Below are 18,791 nucleotides of genomic sequence, written 5' to 3'. Positions count from 1 at the left end.
TTGGCAAGAAACATTGATGTTTTTCTACACATGCAAATTTCCATGGCAAAATCACATCTGTGGAGCTGTGGGAAAAAAAACAAAATCGATGCTTCAAAAGGAGTATTTGGAAGCATTTTGGAGCATCAATTTTGTTTTTTTGTGCACACCTCCACGAATGTGATTCCGTCGCCAAAATTTGCACGCTTGTAGAAAAAACACCAATGTTTCTTGCTAAAAAAAGTTCAGAACTTTTTGATTTTTTTACTACTTTTTTGGATTTACTGTTCATCCAAAATTATGTGAGCTCGAGCTCACAATAGCACTTACGCAAATATGGCAACTATTCTAGAGTTATTCTAACTAGACTCCCACGATATTCCAATTTTCTTTGAATTAAACCAATTTCTTAGGTGGTTAGATAATTTCCCGTCTGTTGCAATTGGGGCGTAAATATTCTATCAGGTTGACTAGTGATACCTACCCATATTAATGCGATTGCATGGAAAATAGGATTTAATACCTTTTAGTTATTATTATTGACTTATCAAAGAAAATAATTTTTTTATTTGTTACATCAATAAGATATGGTGTAATTGAGGCGGTTTTTTGATGAAAAAACAGATGTGAGAAAAAAAATCAAAACATAAAGATGAGGGGAAGCATGTAATGTTTGACGAAGGACGACTGGACGACAGAATCTTACATATTTTTTAAATAGTACGTATATAATATATATTATTATATTGGATGCCGCTAACTGCCACATGTGTGGCATATACGACATGCGCCCACACACTGTGTGTGATGTGAGTAGGAGGCAGCCCACACGGGCTGTGTGTGGGCGGACATTGGAATTGCCCACACGTGTGGGCGCGGCTACTTCGTGCCACACGCCCAACAAGTACTACTCATCTTCATCCCGTGCGTGTGGCACGAAGCAAAAATGCCCACACGTCCTGACGCAGCTACGTTAGGTACCTCACGGGATGACTATTTAGTTGCCATCCTGGTTGGCAGATGTAATTATCTGGGATGGCAAGTGTAGTTGTAAAAGCATGGCAACTCTATCTGTTTTGGTTAATTATAGTTGCCATGTCTAATTTATGGTAGTTGCCGCGTGTAATCAAACCGTAGTTGCCGTGTGTGATTAACTACTTGCCACATATGGTCAAAACAGTAGTTGCCATGTGTGTTTACCTAGTTGCCACGTGTGGTCCAACCATAGTTGACATGTATTATTAATCACAGTTGCCATATGTGTTTATCTGGTTGCCACGTACGCGCAGCTGCAGTTGCCGTGTAGCAAAGAATCACATTTGCCATGTGTGTGTACCGAGTTGCCACGTTCGCGTAACTGCAGTTGCCGTGTAGCAGAGAATCACAGTTGCCGTGTGTGTGTACCGAGTTGCACGTTCGCGTAACTGCAGTTGCCGTCCACAACATAGGAGTGTCGTGTGGGCGAAAAACAGTTCGCCCACACGCACATGACCTAAGTGGTGGCTGTGTGGGCAGAAACTAGTTCGCCCACACAACGCAGCTGGCAAACAGCGTGGTGCGGGCGTGTGGGCAAACTTTCCAACGCCCACACACCAGCCCCATCCTACGTGGCACAAAAAATCAACCTTTTTCGTGCCAAGATTCGTGCAAAAGGCACTGGACGACGATCCAGGCATGTGGACGAGTTGGGGAACGCCCACACGTATGGGCGTTAGACTTTTCGTATTATATTATATTATAAACAAGAGAGGATCCAACTCTGCTAAAATTAACTTGATCTCTTGCATAATTTGTTTTGTTTTCTACCGGCTATGGAAGAATATAAATCTTCTTGAACAACCATTTTGTTGTAACTCTAGACATTTACTCCTTGCTGAAGTTTCTGTGATCGATCAGGTTTAGTAAATATGATCTGTTCAAAAATTAGTAGTGTACTCACTCGCAAGAGGAAAGCTCATGGCAGATTTAACTCCTCCAAGTCCACTACATCTGTTCGAAGCTGCATGTAGACACGACAGTGCATCCGATCCAAGCTCATAAAATTCACCACCAATTACCTCAAACATATCTATCAAAACAAATGACGCGACCAGAGAACAAACCCAGATGCATCTTCCTGGGTATATAGGAGCAAGCATACCATCATACTGCTAAACAGACATCAAATTTTTTTGAACGTAGCTAACATTGCACAGATCCAGAAGTTGCGCTGAACTTCTCTCTGCAAGACAAAGTCGCAATTTAACAGCATATGACACATTCACGAAGGCAACAGATTCATTCATCATAGCACATATACACACTAACACGCATGGTGCCAACATAATAAGACAGCTGTTTTACCGACAAGAGAAAGTATGGTATGTTTCAACTACGATAGGTTGGGTTGCTCATTGGATCATATAGCTAAGTTCACCATGTCAGTCTGGTTTGTGTTCTCAGAGGACAGGCAGGTCTGAACTCCACAGTAACACCTCATTCAGACACTTTTACACATTACCGCCAAATTTCGCAAAGGTTTCCTTGCTTTGATATATTTCATGATAGGAGGGTCCAAACTGATGAGGTCAAGAACTGCCAGCGTTCTTATGCCAAAAGGATTTGAAAGGCAACTGTGAAAGCCACGACTCGGCGCGTGGAGATCTACCGGACTGAGAAGCATTTGCGCCAGCAGCAGCATCTTGCCAGAACTTAAGAACATAAAGGCTCTCCTCGTCAGTACACCTCTTCAACAGAACACGTGACGCGAACCCCTTCTCGTTCATCAAATGGCATATGCCCAAAGGATCATTATCTTCAAGGGCAATCATGTAGAGACACCCTTTTTCTGACAGCAGCTCACGCACCGCAGGGAGAATCCGATCGATCACTTGGCGCCCATTCAACCCTCCAGCCCAAGATGAAGCAATGCCCTTCATCCCGATTTCTTCCTCTGGTGTTGGCACATAAGGAGGGTTCACAACAACCACATCAACCATGCCAGCCAGACGTTTCTCAAGTCCTGACACGATATCAGTAGCAATAACATCTGCATGAACACCATGGGCTTCAAGTGTTGCTTGAGTTGTCTCCACGGCATGTTGGTTGATGTCTGTTGCTAGGTACTGGGTTCCAGAGCCTAATTGCCTGAGCATGATGGCTAGAGAAGTGATGACATAGCCACTGCCACATCCTACTTCCATGCATAAACTCGGCTGTAGCGTCAGAAGTTGAGCTTTGTCAGAGAGCAGCGCATCAACAAGGGCAAAGGAATCATCACATGGTTCATAAACTTCCGGATGGCTTGCGACAAGCTGAATCTGGGCAGTGTTCAATGTCCTTGCTGATGCAGACTGAAAAAAAAAAGCAAAATTAGCATCAAATACTCCTAGCCAACACATTATCTGAAAGAAATATTGGTATGTACTTTAATTTAAAATCTTTTCAAAATTAGAAGAATGGGGAGAACTCTATGACAGAAAAAGTACAAAATACATCTTTTGTAGAGGGATGCCTTACTTTAAGGCCTATTTATCAAGAAATATATTTTATTGCCTTAAACTGAAGAGCCGCCTTGGGATGTACTTCATGTTCACTCTATCATAATAACCCCATGCTCATCCAAAATTAACAACTCATATTTCGAATATCTTCAGGACAATATTTGTTCCCCTGCGATAAATCCACACATCCCTCCACTATGGCACAATAAATAAATTTGGTAGAGAAATTTCATTGGCAAGTCCAGATTGATGAGAGGGGAAGCAAACATGATAAGACATAGGTGACGCTACACGAACAAGGAACGAAGTAGACTGAAAACCAAGAAGAGAAACATTTGATAGTTCCAGTACAACTCATTGGCAATGGGGTCAGTATCAGGGTCAGCTATGGTAAGGGTACAGATAAGGTAAGTGTGATGTTGTGAAGAAACAGTTGCAGCTGGACTTAGGTAGGCTATCACAACAAGGCAAACTATCTGATGTGCTTTTGAGGAGTACTAGAACAAAACCCACTTGTTATCTAACATTATCTTTTTTTAGCCATAGCAGCAAAAAGGGCTTGCTGGATTTAACAAATATTCCTAGAGCAAACCAGATTCCACAGCACAAGACAGGACGGAAGTACCATCCAATCTCCTCGTATTCTTAAAGAGGAACCCGCAGATGATTCTGAAACCGCATTCAAGCTCACGGGGTTTGATGTGATCGACGGTTGGACGGCCGCCTACGGGATTACTCAGTATCCATCGATCGAGAAGAGGATGTCCTGATCTAATCATCTAAGGCAAATAAAGCAAGGCGGGAGGGTGGGGAGAGCGGGCTGACCTTGCCCCTCTTGGGGAGGGTCCTGAGGTCGCAGCTGGCGGAGAGCTCCGCGAGCTTCCCCTCCACGGCCGACACCGCCGCGCCGTCGCCCGCCGACATGGAGCACCAACCAGACCCGCGACAGACGAGGAGGACTGCCCCCGCGGCAGGATCAAGACCGCCGGCCCCTGCAGCGCGAGCACGGAATCGCGCGATCAGAAACGTATCTGGAAACCTCCGAAACGCAATAGGGGGTGGGGGGAACCGAACCTGCCCGGAGGAGCAGCGCTAGGGCCGGAGGGCGCAGCGGTGGGAGGACGGCGCGGATCTAGCGTGGGGCGGCGGCGGCGGCGGCGGCGGAGTCTAGTGCGGGAGGGCGGCGGCGTTGGGCGGGGGAGGGAGGGGGGCGGCCGCCATGCTGCTGTTTTGGATTTCTGTTCTGGACTTCTGGTCCAGGCCTCGTGGGGAACGGAACGGGTTAGGCTTAGCCTGTTACGGGTCGGACTCTCTTCCTCCTCCCGAGTCCCAAGCTGAGTGGAGTCTATCCACTTCGGCAGCGAGCGGAAAAATCTCTCCCCAGTGGTGAAATCCAAAACCCCCACTCCCCCTCGCCGGCCGCCGCCGCCGCCGCATGCTCCAAGCATGGCGCTCGTCTCCACCACCACCGTCGCCTCCTCCTCGTCCTACCACTGCGACCACCCGCTCCGCCCGGCCGCCGCCAGGAGCTGGTGCCGCCCCAGGAGCCGCGTCGGGGGCAGGCTGGCGGTGCTGGCGCGGGCGCGGGGCCAGCTGACGACCACGCCCAAGGAGGAGGCGGCCCCGCCGGCGGGGGCGGGGGAGCGGGGCAGGTACTCGTACGAGGTGGACTCGCTGATCGACCGGCTGAGCAACCTGGCGCCGCGGGGCTCCATCGCGCGCTGCCTCGAGACGGCCAAGCACCGGCTCACGCTGCAGGACTTCGCGGCGGTGTACCGCGAGTTCTCCCGCCGCGGCGACTGGCAGCGCTCCGTGCGCCTCTTCAAGTACATGCAGCGCCAGTCCTGGTGCCGCCCCGACGAGCACATCCACGCCATCGTCATCGGCGTGCTCGGCCGCCAGGGCCCCGCCCTCCTCGACAAGTGCCTCGAGGTCTTCCAGGACTTCCCCGCCGACGCCCGCACCGCGCTCTCCTACACCTCCCTCATCGCCGCCTACGCCCGCAACGCGCTCCACGAGGACGCCCGCGCCCTGCTCGACCAGATGAAGGCCCAGGGCGTGGCCCCCACCGCCGCCACCTACAACACCGTGCTCGCCGCCTGCGCCCGCGCCGCTGACCCGCCCGTCCCCTTCGACATGCTCCTCGGCCTCTTCGCCGAGATGCGCCACGACCCCTCCCCGGCCGTGCGCCCCGACCTCACCACCTACAACACGCTCCTCGCCGCCGCCGCCGTGCGCTCCCTCAGCGACCAGTCCGAGATGCTGCTGCGCACCATGCTCGAGGCTGGCATTATGCCGGACACCGCGTCCTACCGTTACATTGTGGATGCCTTTGCCAATGCCTGTGACCTCTCCCGTGTCGCCGAGCTGTTCCGTGAGATGGCCGACACAGGGCACACACCGGACCCCTCCGCGTATCTCGGGCTCATGGAGGCTCACACCCGGATTGGTGCCACCGCTGAAGCTGTGGCCGTGCTACGGCAGATGCAGGCTGATGGCTGTGCGCCCACGGCTGCGACATACCGTGTCCTGCTCGATCAGTATGGAAAACAGGGGAGGTTTGATGGCGTGCGTGAGCTCTTCCGTGAGATGAGAACGGCTGTACCTCCAGACACGGCCACCTACAATGTGCTCTTCAATGTATTCGGCGATGGCGGGTTTTTCAAGGAGGTGGTGGAGCTCTTTCACGATATGCTTCGCACAGGGATAGAACCTGACATGGAGACCTGTGAAGGTGTCTTGGCTGCGTGTGGTCAGGGTGGTCTCCATGAGGATGCAAGAGAAGTTCTTGACTACATAACCAAAGAAGGAATGGTGCCTACTGCAAAGGCCTACACTGGCCTAATTGAAGCCCTTGGTCATGCAGCTATGTATGAGGTCAGCCTACGAACCAAATACTGCTTTATAATATACTCCCTCCGTTCCTAAATACAGTACAAGTCTTTTTAGAGATTCCACTACAAACTACATACGGATGTATATAGACATATTTTAAAGTGTAGATTCACTCATTTTGCTCCGTATGTAGTCCATAGTGGAATCTCTACGAAGACTTATATTTAGGAACGGAGGGAGTATGAGTCAGTCTTAAGATAACCCTTTTGTGATGCAAATCTAATATTTCATTGATCCTCTATCCAGGAGGCCTATGTAGCATTCAACATGATGACTGAAATCGGTAGCTTGCCAACCATAGAGACCTATAATTCTCTTGCAAATGTGTTTGCCAAGGGCGGGCTCTTCCGGGAGGCTGAGTCCGTCTTTTCTCGGATGACCAACAGTGCTGGCATTCAGAAAAGCAAAGATTCGTATGATGCCCTCATCGAAGCATACTGCCAGGGTTCACAGTTGGATGATGCAGTGAAGGCATACATGGAGATGCGCAAGTCTAGGTTTAACCCTGATGAACGCTCCCTTGAGGGGGTACTCAATGCCTACTGCATAGCAGGTGTTATAGATGAGAGCAAAGAGCAGTTTGAAGAGATCAGATCCAAAATGACTGTGCCTAGCATTATTGCTTATTGCATGATGTTGTCACTATATGCAAGGAACGACAGGTATTGGTCAAACAGAACTTTCGCCTTTTACAATATGTCAAACTTCTGTGCTCCTGAATATTGCTAACTGTTCAAATGCAAACACTGAAATGAAATCTGTGCCAATCATGCTTTACTATTTCCATTAAAAGAAGTACAAACTTTGGATCTTCAGTTAGATAAATCACAAAGCTGACCATCAACTTACTGCCTCTAAACAAGCAGACTAGCTCACTGGGCAATAGGACAAGACATTTACAAACTCTGGACCTTCAGTTAGAGCTGCCGGTCATATATAAAAGATTGTAATCGAATCTTTCAGTTGGATTGATATGGCATATGCATGTCATTCTGTACTAGGGTTTGTTGCTTGGATTTTTTACATTCTTACTTGCATTTTCAGAAGTTGTATAGTTCTTTAATGTATTGGTTTAACTTCTAGAAACCACATGTTTTAACTATGGTCTTTGATGGGTTTGATTCCACAGTTATTATGTGATCATGCCCTTGCGTTTCCATAATGATTTGGGCTGGGATTTCTGCCCCGTTTCCTTGTGTGTGCTATTTCTGGTATTTATCATGCTTAAATTGTTTGAGTCTACTGACCTTGGTATGACCTGCATCATACAGGCAACATTGACATAATACATAGCCAGAAGTAAAATGATTCGATGCAGGCATACTTGTGATTGTTGCAACTTAAATCGACAATATATAGCCAGAATTGACCTGAGATTTATCTTTTCTTTAGTTTTTTTCAGCTTACAGTTTTTCTTAAAATGCTTCTAATGTGATATTACTGCACCGTAATCGATTTATGTTTTCAGGTGGGCCGATGCTTATGATCTGCTGGAAGAAATGAAAGCAAATCGTGCTAGTAATACACATCAAGTCATTGCTTCCATGATAAAAGGGGAGTACGATGATAGCTCCAATTGGCAAATGGTTGAATACGTCCTTGACAGCAGTAACTTGGAAGGATGTGACTACAGTTTACGATTTTTTAATGCTCTCCTTGATGCACTTTGGTGGTTTGGCCAAAAAGCTCGGGCTGCAAGGGTTCTAGATCATGCAGTAAGTTATGGGCTCTTCCCTGAATTATCCCGTGACACCAAGCTGGTCTGGTCTCTAGATGTACATAGGTAATGTAATTTTCTAATTGCCATCTTTCCATTAACTGGTCCATTTTTATATTTGTCATCAGCCTTTACTAGGTTTGTTTACATTTCAGGATGTCAGTTGGTGGGGCATTAGTGGCTGTGTCAGTATGGCTCAATAAACTTTACACCAGACTAAAAAGAGAGAAAGATCTTCCCCAACTGGCCTCTGTTGTTGTATTGTAAGCTTTCAACCTAAATCGATGTTCCTTTCCTATTATCATATTCTGTTTCTATGTTATGGCATCTTTATTCTTTATTCTCTAATTTCTGTGGAATTGGTTTATTTTGATCGATGTGTTCTGCTCAAAAAAGGGAAGTTAATCTTAAGCTGCTGTGACCATGCCTTCTTAATTGAATGCGCAATGCTCCTGTCATTTTCCTAGGAAGCAGTGCAGTGCTAGTTCTACTTGAATGGAGGGCCACAGAAAAAAAAAGAGAATCATAAATATATTCCACAGAATGGAATCACTTGTAGAAGAAAAAGTTTGCAAAAAATAGAAGTTGATTTTAAGCTGCTTCAGTAGATTATAAGTACATCATTTCTGCAGAGCAAAGTCCCTTTGTAAGGGGAATCATTCGATATCGTTATAGATCATCATGCCCATGGTTGAATTTTCACTGAAACAATTGACCTTTGTTAACTATATTTTTCTCTTGTCCTACTTTGGTCTGACAGTTTTTTTTACTACTAGGAGGGGGGAAATGGAGAAAAGCACGGTCACAAGAGGACTGCCGATCTCAAAAGTTGTGTACTCCTTTCTCAATGACACGCTGTCTGCATCGTTCCATTACCCAAAATGGAACAAGGGGCGAGTCATATGCCTGAAGTCCCAGTTGAAAAAGCTGCAGGCGGCCATAGATTCCTCGAACGGCGCGGCTGTGCCTGGCTTCGTCCACATGACGGACTCCCGTCTGCCATCTCCTGGCTCGAAGGTATACACCCGGGAGCCCCAGGTTGAGAACGGCTCGGCCCATTCCACCGCTGAATCGTTGGTAGAAGAAGAAAAGGAGTCGGAACTCCTCGCGCTGTGAGCTCTCAGGGTTGCAGAGATATGGTATTTATTATCTGGCCGAACAGGGGAAGACGAAGTGCAGAGTAGCAGTTTTGGGGTTTGGGCATTCAGTCTGTTCATCTTCACGCCGCGCGACAAGGACGACCACACCATGCTTTTGCAGCGGCTTCCTTGCTTCAGTGATACCCGGTGGGTGCTGCTGCTGAGAATTTTGCGCATCTTGCCCAGAACAGCTGTACTTGCAAGAGCTCCTGTCACCTTGGACAGTGCCGGAATTCAGGTTCATCTCAGGATTTAGCGCTCTGTAGGTAGGACCAGGCTACGCATGTTTGTTTCTAGAAATAGTTGGCTCACTTTCTCTGTATCGCCATCTCGTGCTTTTGATATGGCAAGCATGAACTTATTTTTGGTTTCACCTGGGGCAACGATGCCACACTGTAAAACATGGCAGCAGCCTCATCCTCCTGGTGAGTCTCAGCGAAACATTTCTGGCAGAGGTAGACGCTAGGAGTTTGTAGAACTGCATGATAATTGTTGTATGTAAGCTGCTGGAGTGCCGGTGTTTAAAAGTTTAAACATCTTGTAATACATGTTTATTTAGACAATTTTGGTAGAAAAAAATGCAAAGCACCTAGTTCAAATTCTTGCATTCTATCTGTGGATTACTCCCTCCGTTCGGAATTACTTGTCTCGGAAATGCATGTATCTAGAACTAAAATACGTCTAGATACATCCATTTCTGCGACAAGTAATTCCGAACGGAGGGAGTACATGTGAAGGAAGGTTGATGGAATATTTGGCAGTCGTGTCATGTCACATGTGTGAATTAAAAATGATGAATCCCCTAAAAAAGTTAGAAACGATGAAGTTATGTCTTTTTGGGGCGATGAAGTTTAGGTGAGCGTTTGTCCCTGGCACTTTTTTTTAGAAAATGTGTGTCACTGGCATGTTGTGGGACCATCCTTGCGATTTCCTCGCTGAAACAGGGCCTTTTTTTTAGGGTTCGTTGTTTCACAGGGTGGGCTGCGGCCCATACAGCCTTAAAGAGGAGATGGGCTGGACGAAAAAATTAAGCCCAGCAGGCTGCCTATGTTCCCGGAGCCCCGTCCCCGCCCCCATGGTTGCTGCCGTCCTGCTCCCCTCTCCGGCTTCCCCGGTCTGAACTCGCCGCCACCCGCCTCTCGCCTGCCTCCGGGGTCCGTGCCTCGCCGACCACTCGCCGTCGCCGAGTCCCCCTTGTCTCCGTGCCCCCGCCGCGCCATTCCCCACGCGCTGCTTCACCGCACCTAGCCGCCCAGTCCTGTCTGCGGCGGTCGGCGGTGTGCAGGCGTGCACCCCGCCCTGCACTACATCAGCAGCCACCAGCTACCGGCCAGCCCTCCCACCGTCCCACGACTAAACGCAAATTCACAGGTACGGCTATCTATCAACATTCCCCAATTTTCCCAGTTTTTGATTCAAACCCTATGTTGATTGATTCATTTTCTGTTTGTTCAGTTATGATTGATACTCATGCAGGGATTCACAGATTAGAATGTTTTTTTTCTCATAGAATTGTTGAAGAATTGTCGAATTTTTTTCTTGTGGAATTGTTGAAGAATTGGTATATGTACTGTGTAGGCTTCTTTTTATGCAAAACTGAGACTTAGTTGGGAATTTTGGTGTGTTTGTAAAACCATATCAATGTATATCTGCGTGCTGTTGGTAAATACTCTTTCCGTCTCATAATGCAAAACGCTTTTTGACACTAATGTAGCGTTAAAAAGCGTCTTACATTACATTATGGGACGGAGGGAGTACTAATTAGAACGTTCACATGTTGTATTTGTTGTCGTTTTTTTTTTGTAGGTAGAGTCCACCTGTTTTAAATTCCTAGATCTGGCTAGCGGAGAGCGGAAGGGGAAGCCGACGGCGACCGCGCCCCCGTGAGATGGGAATGGAGGAGTCGGCGGGGGGTGCCGCGAGGCAGGCCAAGGAGTCGCTGGAGCTGGCGTTCCAGATGTCCCAGATCCTGGACACCGGCCTCGACCGCCACACCCTCTCGCTGCTCATGGCGCTCTGCGACCGCGGCGCCAACCCGGAGGCCCTCGCCGCCCTCGTCCGCGAGCTCTCCTCCGCCGCTCCGCCGTCTGCCGCCGCCACCGCACCCGCCTCCAACACCACAGCGGCCCCGGCCACCCCCTCGTTGTTCCCCTCCGGCTTTCGCCAGCTCTAGGCTACTAGGGTTCGTGCCCTCGACTCCTTCTTTTTCCTCCCAGATGACACCGCTTGTCACTTGATGGCGTTGTGTGTGTGCACGTAGGCCTTCCATGCTGTATGCTGAAACTGGTTCCTGATTTGTATTCTCGAGAATCGAGATTGGTAATGCAAGGGGGGTCTGTGTCAAACTCTGTCACGCTCTAGCAAATGATTTTCTCTTCTGTTGGCTGAAATTGCTTCCTGGTTTGTATCCTCAAGATTGATAATGCAATGGAGTCTGTGTCAAATTCTGTTATCCACATTCTTGCACATGGATTGATTCGTTGGAGTTATCCATATCGTTATGACACCAATGCAAGATTGCAGAGACGAATTTGAAATACGGTCTACTTATTTGGGTCACCTGTATAAATATGAATTCCACGTTTAAGTGACTGGAATCATTCCCATGAGTAGAATTGTTGTTATGTCAATGTTCCTTGTTTTGGAGGCATCCCAATTAGTAGCTATTCTTTATCATTCGTTTGGCTGAGGTGTCTACACACATGTTTCAATCATTGCTAGATTCATCATATTCAAGGACTGAGCATTTGAACTCACCTTTCATTGTGTTATTATTTTCTTTATCACTAATGTTTATACAGTAGTAAAATGATCACCAAGTTAGCTCATTGTCCTTGAACAAAGGTGGAAGCAAATGGAAATACTTTACACAGTTAGCCTGCCTATGCTCCTCACCAATGGTTGTAAGGTTTGGTTGCATCATTATTGTGAGATTTTGAATACTCTACAAAGTCTGCCTATGCTCCTCCCAAATAGTGTTTGCGGGCTGGCCTGCCCATCGTAGAATTGTGAGTTCGACATTTTAACTACAAGGGAGCGTGCTCATGAGCAGAGTGGTTGTTATGTCAATGTTCTTTGTTCTAGACTAGAGGCATCCTAATTAGTAGCTCTTCTCTGTCATTGGTTTGGTTGAGGTACATGCACGGATGTTCCAACAACTGCTGGATACATCATATTCAAGGACATCATTCGACTTCACCCTTTAGTAAGTTATTGTTTTCTCTATCACTCTGGGATTTAAGGAGGAAATGCTTTACAAATCCAACACATGCTTCTCACTGGTGGTGTATTCAAGTTGGCCTGCCCATCGTATTTTTCATCTTGTTTCCTGATGTTGTATAAATCTAATAGTCAAGCAGTAGCCTTGTATCCAATTAAGTTGTATTTTCAAGAACAAAAAAAATGTACTAGTATATAGTTTAGAAGTTGATATCTCCCAAGGTGATTTGAAGCATACAACCATGATGCAACCAAACTTTATTATGCTAAGAAAAATTCTCCCATGTCCGAAATTTCAATCAGTGTGCAACCACTAGAGGTACCACCTCTTTCTCTTTACAACATTCTAAACATCACCTTCATTCATTCAGCAGGTACCGAAAACTGGACGCAACTGAAGTTCTTGATTTGAAGTCGGACCAAATCTGATACTTGGCTTGCTGGAAGAGACGGATTAGCTTTGGTCAGGAGGAAGCAAATCTTGCTCTGCGATGCACTTGTGATGTTGTTTCCACCAGAAAAAGTTGTCGCTCATTGAGTTCCTGTAAATTGGCATCTTTCTTTGCTTGACTTGGACACTACTGTACTAATCATGATGGCCACTGCCACTGCCCCTTCATTCATAGTCTTCTTATATTCCCATCGCTGTATGCATCAGCTGGACATCTGGTGTTCTGTCGATTATCCTCTCGTTGACGATGGTGTCATGCTTATCTGAAAGGAACACGTCATGGCCTGGTGGCCATGAATCGAGCTCTCGTATTCGGGATAACAGTCAAAAAGCTATGAAAAATGATGACATCTCTTGCTGAGGCTGAGAATCCACGATACAAATTTACTCCTGCTCATCTTCAGCAATTGCTCTCGGTTTTCTTCACTCGTCTTCAGACATGATATGTACTGATGACACTAGCGCCATCTTGTCATGCACATGGAGGAAACTCTTTCTACTGCTGCTTAGTTCACCCGTACCTGCAACGGTGTATTCTGCATCTCAGCGATGCACTTATATATTATCCATTATTATTATTATTATTATCAGAAGAAGAGAAATAAAAATCCTGTTAGGTTGATATAATTGGTTATTAGACAAACTTTAACCCTATCAGGTTGATAATTGGACATTGGACAAACCTGTGACGCGCCACATTTCCTAATCAGGGCTACGGACAAATGTTTGGTTTGTAGCCACACTTGAGCCCTGTTTGGATTATCGTTTTCCTTTTAAACACCCTCGTAAGAAACACACATCTTGTCCCGTCGTTTCATTTCCGATCGGAATTTCCTCAGTGGCCGGTCCGATATACAACTCTAAATTAAACACCTCCTTATTAAACCACAACCATCCCAAGCGCGGCCTTAACCGAGTGTTAGGCGCGCGGGTAAGCCGGTGTACAAGTGTTTTGTCGTAGCCACGTCTTCTTAGTTGCTTACCCCATCTTATCAAAGACTCGGTCGCTAGATCGCCTTTTGTCATAAGTGCGGCGACCAATTAAGCCACCACAAACTGTGGCATGGACGCAAAAGCGTTGCCAAGTGTGGAATGCAACCAAACATGTCTGCTATTGCCGTATGCGCCTTTTCCCGTTTTGCCAAGTGCTGTATGTGCCACCCTCAAAAAGTACTGTGTCAACTCAAAACATAGAAAAGTACTGTGTGTGCTGGAGAAGTGTATGAGTTTTTTTTTTTTGTTTTTGAGGGAGAGAAGTGTATGAGTTGCCTCATGTTTGGCACCGGAATTTGCCAAACAGTGCCCATGTCTCGGTCGATCGGACGGACGGGACAAGTGGCCGAGCCGGAAGAAAAGGATCCGACGCCGAAAATGCGCTTCGGGCCGGTAGGGTGGGTAGGCCGGGTCGGTCTGTCTGTAGCCTGCCTTTTCCGGCCCTGTGGGCCGAGTCACCCCGCAATTTGAGGCCATTTCCTATGCGGCTCCAACCGAACCAAACCCACCGTCCGTCCCGTCCGTGCACCGTGGCCATCTGACCGAACCAGTTCCCGTGCGGGCGGCGCGGCGCAGGGTTAGGTTGCGACCGGCGGCGGCGATCGGAGATCAGATGTCGCAGAAGCGGCAGCCGGAGGAGGGCGAGCGGCCGCGGTGGGGGGGCTGCGGCGGAGGCCCGGCCGAGTCCGGCGGGAGCTCCTCCCCCGCTGAGCCCAAGCGGCAGCGGGTCCCCGCCCTCCGCGAGTAAGCGTCCCGTCCCCTGTCCCTTTTCCTGGCGGCCTCGATCGGAATCTCCACCTCGGTTTCTCTGATTGGATTGGATTGGATTCGTTTGCAGGGTCATCACGGAGGTGATGCGGAAGAGCAGCATCGAGAAGCTCTTCTCGTCGATCGAGCCCCTCATCCGGAGAGTGGTGAGCCGCCGTCCGTCTCGTGCACCTCGTTCCCGTGTTTTCCCCGTCCCCAATCCTCGTTTCCTTCAGCCGTATCACGACGAATTCGCAGGCTGTGCTCCGTCTAATCCGCGTCTCCTTTCTTTTCATTTCCTTGGGCCTAGGTATCTGAATTAACCTTAGTTTTTTTTTTCAATTGGTGATCAGTATAACTGTCAGGAATCCATTTTCTACATCGCTTAGTTTAGTCTTGAATATGTAGAATCAGAAACTCCGCAGACCCACAAATTTGGACCGTGAGGTTACAACGAACCTTTAGGTATTGATTTAGGCCAGGCGGTTCGTATTGAGTAGATCTGAAATCGCACTTTTGACTACGCTCTTCATTGCAGCCATTCATCTGCAGAGTAGTGAGGAGTCTATGCAAGCTGTCCCCCCCAATTTCCTTCAACCGTGCCAGAAAATTTTATAATCTGCATCTTCTATTCATTCCATTAGGCTTACGATTATGATGTGCTGGGTGACATGGTTTCTGAATTAAACTTAGCTTACTTAAATTGTTGATCAACATTGCTGCTGTCAGGAGTCCATCTTGTATTGGTCCTGTATTTGTGTTAGTTTTGAAGAGTAAGGAATTATTAGTAACTCACAAATCTTTACTAAGAGATCACAATGACCTTGTAGGTATTAATTACTTTAGGAAAAGGGGTTCTTGTTCAAGAGTAGATCTCAATCACAATTTTGGAAGCCACTGTATTGAATTAGTTTTTCTACCATTGTATTGTTCTACATTCAGAACCATTGAAACCCTGCGAAACTAGCAACGAAGCATTCATTCCAATGGACATTTTCTCATTCATTTTCAAAAGATAATATTAAATATTTTCAGTCAAGGCTGTTGCTTGCATCATAAAGCTTGACCTAGTCAGTGCTGTTTTCAGCCATGTTTTTGTTTTAAGTTATTCAGTGGTGATCTTGATGCTTAATTCGAGTCAAATTTTTAGGTTAAAGAAGAAATTGAGTTGGCCCTCGCAAATCATGCCGCTATGATGACAAGGTACAGTATATGAACACTTCTTTGACAATTTTTGAAGTTCGTAAACTGATGCAGCTTCATCTAACCACCTTGTTTTTTTGTTCATTTTTCATTAGAAGTCCCACGTACACTGTTCCATCTACATCGAAAAATCTGCAGCTCCAATTCACGACTAGGCTTTCTCTTCCAATTTTCACTGGCTCCAAGGTTGAAGGCGAGGGTACCTTAAGTATTGCTCTAGTCGACACTTTGACCAGAGAAGTTGTAGTGATGGGTACGGAGTCCCGGTTGAAGGTTGAAATAGTAGTTCTAGAGGGTGACTTTGAGGACGGAGAAGGCAATGACTGGACAGCTCAGGAGTTCAATAATAACATCGTTAAAGAAAGACAAGGTAAACGGCCCTTGCTTTCTGGAGACGTGTTTGTTGGCCTTGATAAAGGCATTGGTACAGTGGGAGATGTAGCATTCACAGATAACTCCAGCTGGACACGCAGCCGAAAGTTCAGGTTAGGTGCAAGAACTGAGGATGGTTGTTATAATGGCGTAAGAGTACGGGAAGCAAAAACTGAATCATTTGTGGTAAAGGATCATCGTGGAGAATGTGAGTTGATGCTGCTTTCAATTGTTATTTGTTTCTTGCACCCCTTCCTGCACATTTGATAAGTTTCATCATTTTGGCACAGCGTCCTTAAAATTGACAACTGCACATAGAAATATAAGCACATGAATTCCTTGCTGCAATCTAGATTTGTTAGAACACAGTGCCCTTGATAGTCATAGTCACGTAATAAAAATTTGCTTTCTCAATGCAAGGATTTAGACCAACTTAGCTTACTCTTACTGCTAATGATTGACCTATGTCATTGCATCATCGTCTCAAATGCTACCAAATTGGGCAAATTTAAATGCCTCACTTGTTATATTTTGTTCCCCTTTCCCAGTGTACAAGAAGCATCACCCACCAGTTCTTGAAGATGAGGTTTGGAGACTGGAGAAGATCGGCAAGGAAGGAGCTTTTCACAAGCGTTTGAATAAGGAGAAGATAGTTACAGTCAAAGATTTTCTCACTTTATTGCATCTTGATGCTCCTAGGCTCCGGAAGGTACTATGCACCCTTTTGCAAGGTTTACAGAATTTGCTTATGTATTTTATATTCTTTGTAGAGTTTATACAAGCTGTTGATGACTAGTCCATTCTGTCCAAGGTTGACATGTATATTTATATCGAACATGTTTGACAGCATTATTTTGTAAATCTTTGAATTAAGAAAAACTGGAACCATCAAACTGCATATATGTGTAGGAGTTCCTCATTTGGATGGATCAACTGCATTTTATCTATGGTAGTGTAAATGAGGTGTGGCATGTTGTTGCAGATGATAGTGGTGTCTCAGAAAATATGTAGATTTCCTAACCAACTCTAATGTTAACATTGTGCAGATATTGGGCACTGGCATGTCAACTAAGATGTGGGAGGTTACTATTGAGCATGCAAAAACAACATGTATTCTCAGTGACAAGGTGCATATTTACTATCTAGAAAGCCCAAGCAAAACTGCTGTTGTGTTCAATGCTGTAGGGGAAGTGAGAGGGTTAATATCTGAGAAGTTTGTTTCTGTTGATGATCTGACAGAAAAGGAGAAGGTATTCACTTTTCTTCGTCGTATAAGCTCTTTAGATCAAATTCGTTTCCCCTTCTACCAGTTGCAACCTAGACCATCTGGTCTTTACAGCATTTGTTCTTTCTAGGCTGAAGCAAATGCAGCTGTTAAACAAGCATTTGAAGACTGGAAGAATGTCTCGACCTGCGACAATGAAACACTTTTGGAGAATCCGTCACAGCTCCTCAATATGAGATCCTCATCTTTGTGTGAAAACGAATTTTTCCAGTTACCTGCACAAGTTGCCGCTGATGATTTTGATTTAAGCCACTTGGACATACCATCAGGCGACATTTTCTCTGTCGAACCATTGTGTGCCTTGGATCCTTGTGCGGTGGGAGTTGTAGAGAGCAGTGAAAATAGATTTCAGCCTGAGCTTCCCCCACTTGGTGGCCATGGACAGCCTCAAGAATCACTCGCTTTAGACAAGTTCTCGAATTCATTGGTTTTTGAGGAGAGCACCAGTCACGCCTCGTTCAACGAAGAGGACTATTATTGCCGTCCAGGTCCAGACCCCCCGGTATCCTTTGACTCACAAGATCTTGGGGCTGCGCTGAAGGGCTTCATTGCGACGATATCAAAGCCAAAGCCATATAGAGGATGGAGGACATTGTCCTATGTTATAGGATGGATATTCTACACCAAGAGGATGGCCGCTCAGAAGAGGAAGAAACCCGGGAAATGATGATTTCCATTTGCCTGTGGTTGATTAGTTAAAAAATTGTGAGATATAGAAGTGGACGAAAGGAAAGCATGTACAAATGAGTGGTTGGTTACCTTTTGGATCTTTTATTTTTGGTCGCATGTTTTGCTGGTGTTCTCAAGCCGTTTTATCTGCGAGAGTGACACCTGTAAATAATCTGATGATTGTTTTGCTGGTGTCTTGAGCCGTTTTATCAGCAAGAGTTCGCCTGTAAATAATCAGATGAAGCTCTGTACAGTACATAAATCCGTAAATATGAATGGTGGTGCCTATCATCGGTGTGTTATTGGTATTTGTCAGGTTGGTCTGTAACTTCGTTAGCACATCTTTTGTCGTATGACATTACATGCGCGCATGATGCCCAAGTATGAATGAAGTCTACAGGTGCAGAACCAAAAGAATTGCGTTCTGCTGCCAAATTCAGACTCCAAATGTTTGCTGGATCTGAAGTTGCAAAACAGCAACGGGCACTTCTATTGTGACGTATAATTCGGTTTTTTACCATGCAGTAAATGATTTTCGAGATGTTTAAACAAAAAAGTGCCCGTGCCGTACATGATACTTCCTCGGTAACGTGATTTTCTGGCTGATTGCATGCACTCAGTGTACTCACCCGAGTCCATG

General features: G+C 46.3%; 4 protein-coding genes across 8 annotated transcripts; 3 read left to right on the top strand and 1 right to left on the bottom strand.

Moving 5' to 3' along the window:
• Positions 1–2,238: 2,238 nt before the first annotated feature.
• On the bottom strand, positions 2,239–4,719 carry LOC123105721 (methyltransferase N6AMT1). Its single transcript, XM_044527842.1, has 3 exons — positions 4,536–4,719; positions 4,287–4,453; positions 2,239–3,311 (listed from the first exon to the last, which is right to left on the bottom strand). The coding sequence occupies exons 2-3, from the start codon at positions 4,383–4,385 to the stop codon at positions 2,547–2,549; spliced, it is 864 nt and encodes a 287-aa protein (XP_044383777.1). The 5' UTR covers positions 4,386–4,453; positions 4,536–4,719; the 3' UTR covers positions 2,239–2,546.
• A 40-nt stretch (positions 4,720–4,759) lies between these two features.
• On the top strand, positions 4,760–9,822 carry LOC123105720 (pentatricopeptide repeat-containing protein At1g74850, chloroplastic). Its single transcript, XM_044527841.1, has 5 exons — positions 4,760–6,338; positions 6,603–7,018; positions 7,825–8,139; positions 8,229–8,336; positions 8,850–9,822. Exons 1-5 carry the CDS (start codon positions 4,908–4,910, stop codon positions 9,187–9,189), a joined length of 2,610 nt encoding a protein of 869 aa, XP_044383776.1. The 5' UTR covers positions 4,760–4,907; the 3' UTR covers positions 9,190–9,822.
• A 466-nt stretch (positions 9,823–10,288) lies between these two features.
• LOC123105719 (mitotic-spindle organizing protein 1B) lies at positions 10,289–13,071 on the top strand. 4 transcript variants are annotated; one of them, XR_006450986.1, is made up of 4 exons: positions 10,289–10,583; positions 11,019–11,394; positions 12,347–12,417; positions 12,806–13,071. XR_006450986.1 is itself a non-coding variant. In XM_044527839.1 (3 exons), the coding sequence occupies exon 2, from the start codon at positions 11,101–11,103 to the stop codon at positions 11,383–11,385; it is 285 nt and encodes a 94-aa protein (XP_044383774.1). In that variant the 5' UTR covers positions 10,289–10,583; positions 11,019–11,100; the 3' UTR covers positions 11,386–11,394; positions 12,806–13,071. The 4 variants fall into 4 exon arrangements, 2 of the variants coding, with proteins under 2 accessions (XP_044383774.1, XP_044383775.1); XR_006450985.1 differs by having other exon boundaries at positions 12,803–13,071; XM_044527839.1 differs by lacking the exon at positions 12,347–12,417.
• Positions 13,072–14,342: 1,271 nt separating this feature from the next.
• LOC123105718 (calmodulin-binding protein 60 A) lies at positions 14,343–18,453 on the top strand. 2 transcript variants are annotated; one of them, XM_044527838.1, is made up of 7 exons: positions 14,343–14,619; positions 14,714–14,789; positions 15,773–15,825; positions 15,924–16,405; positions 16,746–16,906; positions 17,244–17,447; positions 17,553–18,453. In XM_044527838.1, the coding sequence occupies exons 1-7, from the start codon at positions 14,489–14,491 to the stop codon at positions 18,147–18,149; spliced, it is 1,704 nt and encodes a 567-aa protein (XP_044383773.1). In that variant the 5' UTR covers positions 14,343–14,488; the 3' UTR covers positions 18,150–18,453. The 2 variants fall into 2 exon arrangements, with proteins under 2 accessions (XP_044383773.1, XP_044383772.1); XM_044527837.1 differs by having other exon boundaries at positions 14,344–14,619; positions 15,921–16,405.
• The last annotated feature ends 338 nt before the right edge of the window (positions 18,454–18,791 follow it).

This window comes from Triticum aestivum, chromosome 5A (assembly GCF_018294505.1).
Source record: "Triticum aestivum cultivar Chinese Spring chromosome 5A, IWGSC CS RefSeq v2.1, whole genome shotgun sequence".
NCBI lineage: Eukaryota > Viridiplantae > Streptophyta > Magnoliopsida > Poales > Poaceae > Triticum > Triticum aestivum.
This window is presented reverse-complemented; position numbering and strand designations above follow the sequence as displayed.

Excerpts from the sequence above, each read along its gene's own strand:
- LOC123105721 (XM_044527842.1), bottom strand. The coding sequence starts at position 4,385 with ATGTCGGCGGGCGACGGCGCGGCGGTGTCGGCCGTGGAGGGGAAGCTC. Across the intron at positions 3,312-4,286 it reads CCCTCCCCAAGAGGGGCAAG|TCTGCATCAGCAAGGACATT; the intron begins GTCAGCCCGCTC and ends TTTTTTTTTCAG.
- LOC123105720 (XM_044527841.1), top strand. The coding sequence starts at position 4,908 with ATGGCGCTCGTCTCCACCACCACCGTCGCCTCCTCCTCGTCCTACCAC. Across the intron at positions 7,019-7,824 it reads CTATATGCAAGGAACGACAG|GTGGGCCGATGCTTATGATC; the intron begins GTATTGGTCAAA and ends TTATGTTTTCAG. Across the intron at positions 8,140-8,228 it reads TGGTCTCTAGATGTACATAG|GATGTCAGTTGGTGGGGCAT; the intron begins GTAATGTAATTT and ends TTTACATTTCAG.
- LOC123105719 (XM_044527839.1), top strand. The coding sequence starts at position 11,101 with ATGGGAATGGAGGAGTCGGCGGGGGGTGCCGCGAGGCAGGCCAAGGAG.
- LOC123105718 (XM_044527837.1), top strand. The coding sequence starts at position 14,489 with ATGTCGCAGAAGCGGCAGCCGGAGGAGGGCGAGCGGCCGCGGTGGGGG. Across the intron at positions 14,790-15,772 it reads AGCCCCTCATCCGGAGAGTG|GTTAAAGAAGAAATTGAGTT; the intron begins GTGAGCCGCCGT and ends TCAAATTTTTAG. Across the intron at positions 17,448-17,552 it reads ATCTGACAGAAAAGGAGAAG|GCTGAAGCAAATGCAGCTGT; the intron begins GTATTCACTTTT and ends TGTTCTTTCTAG.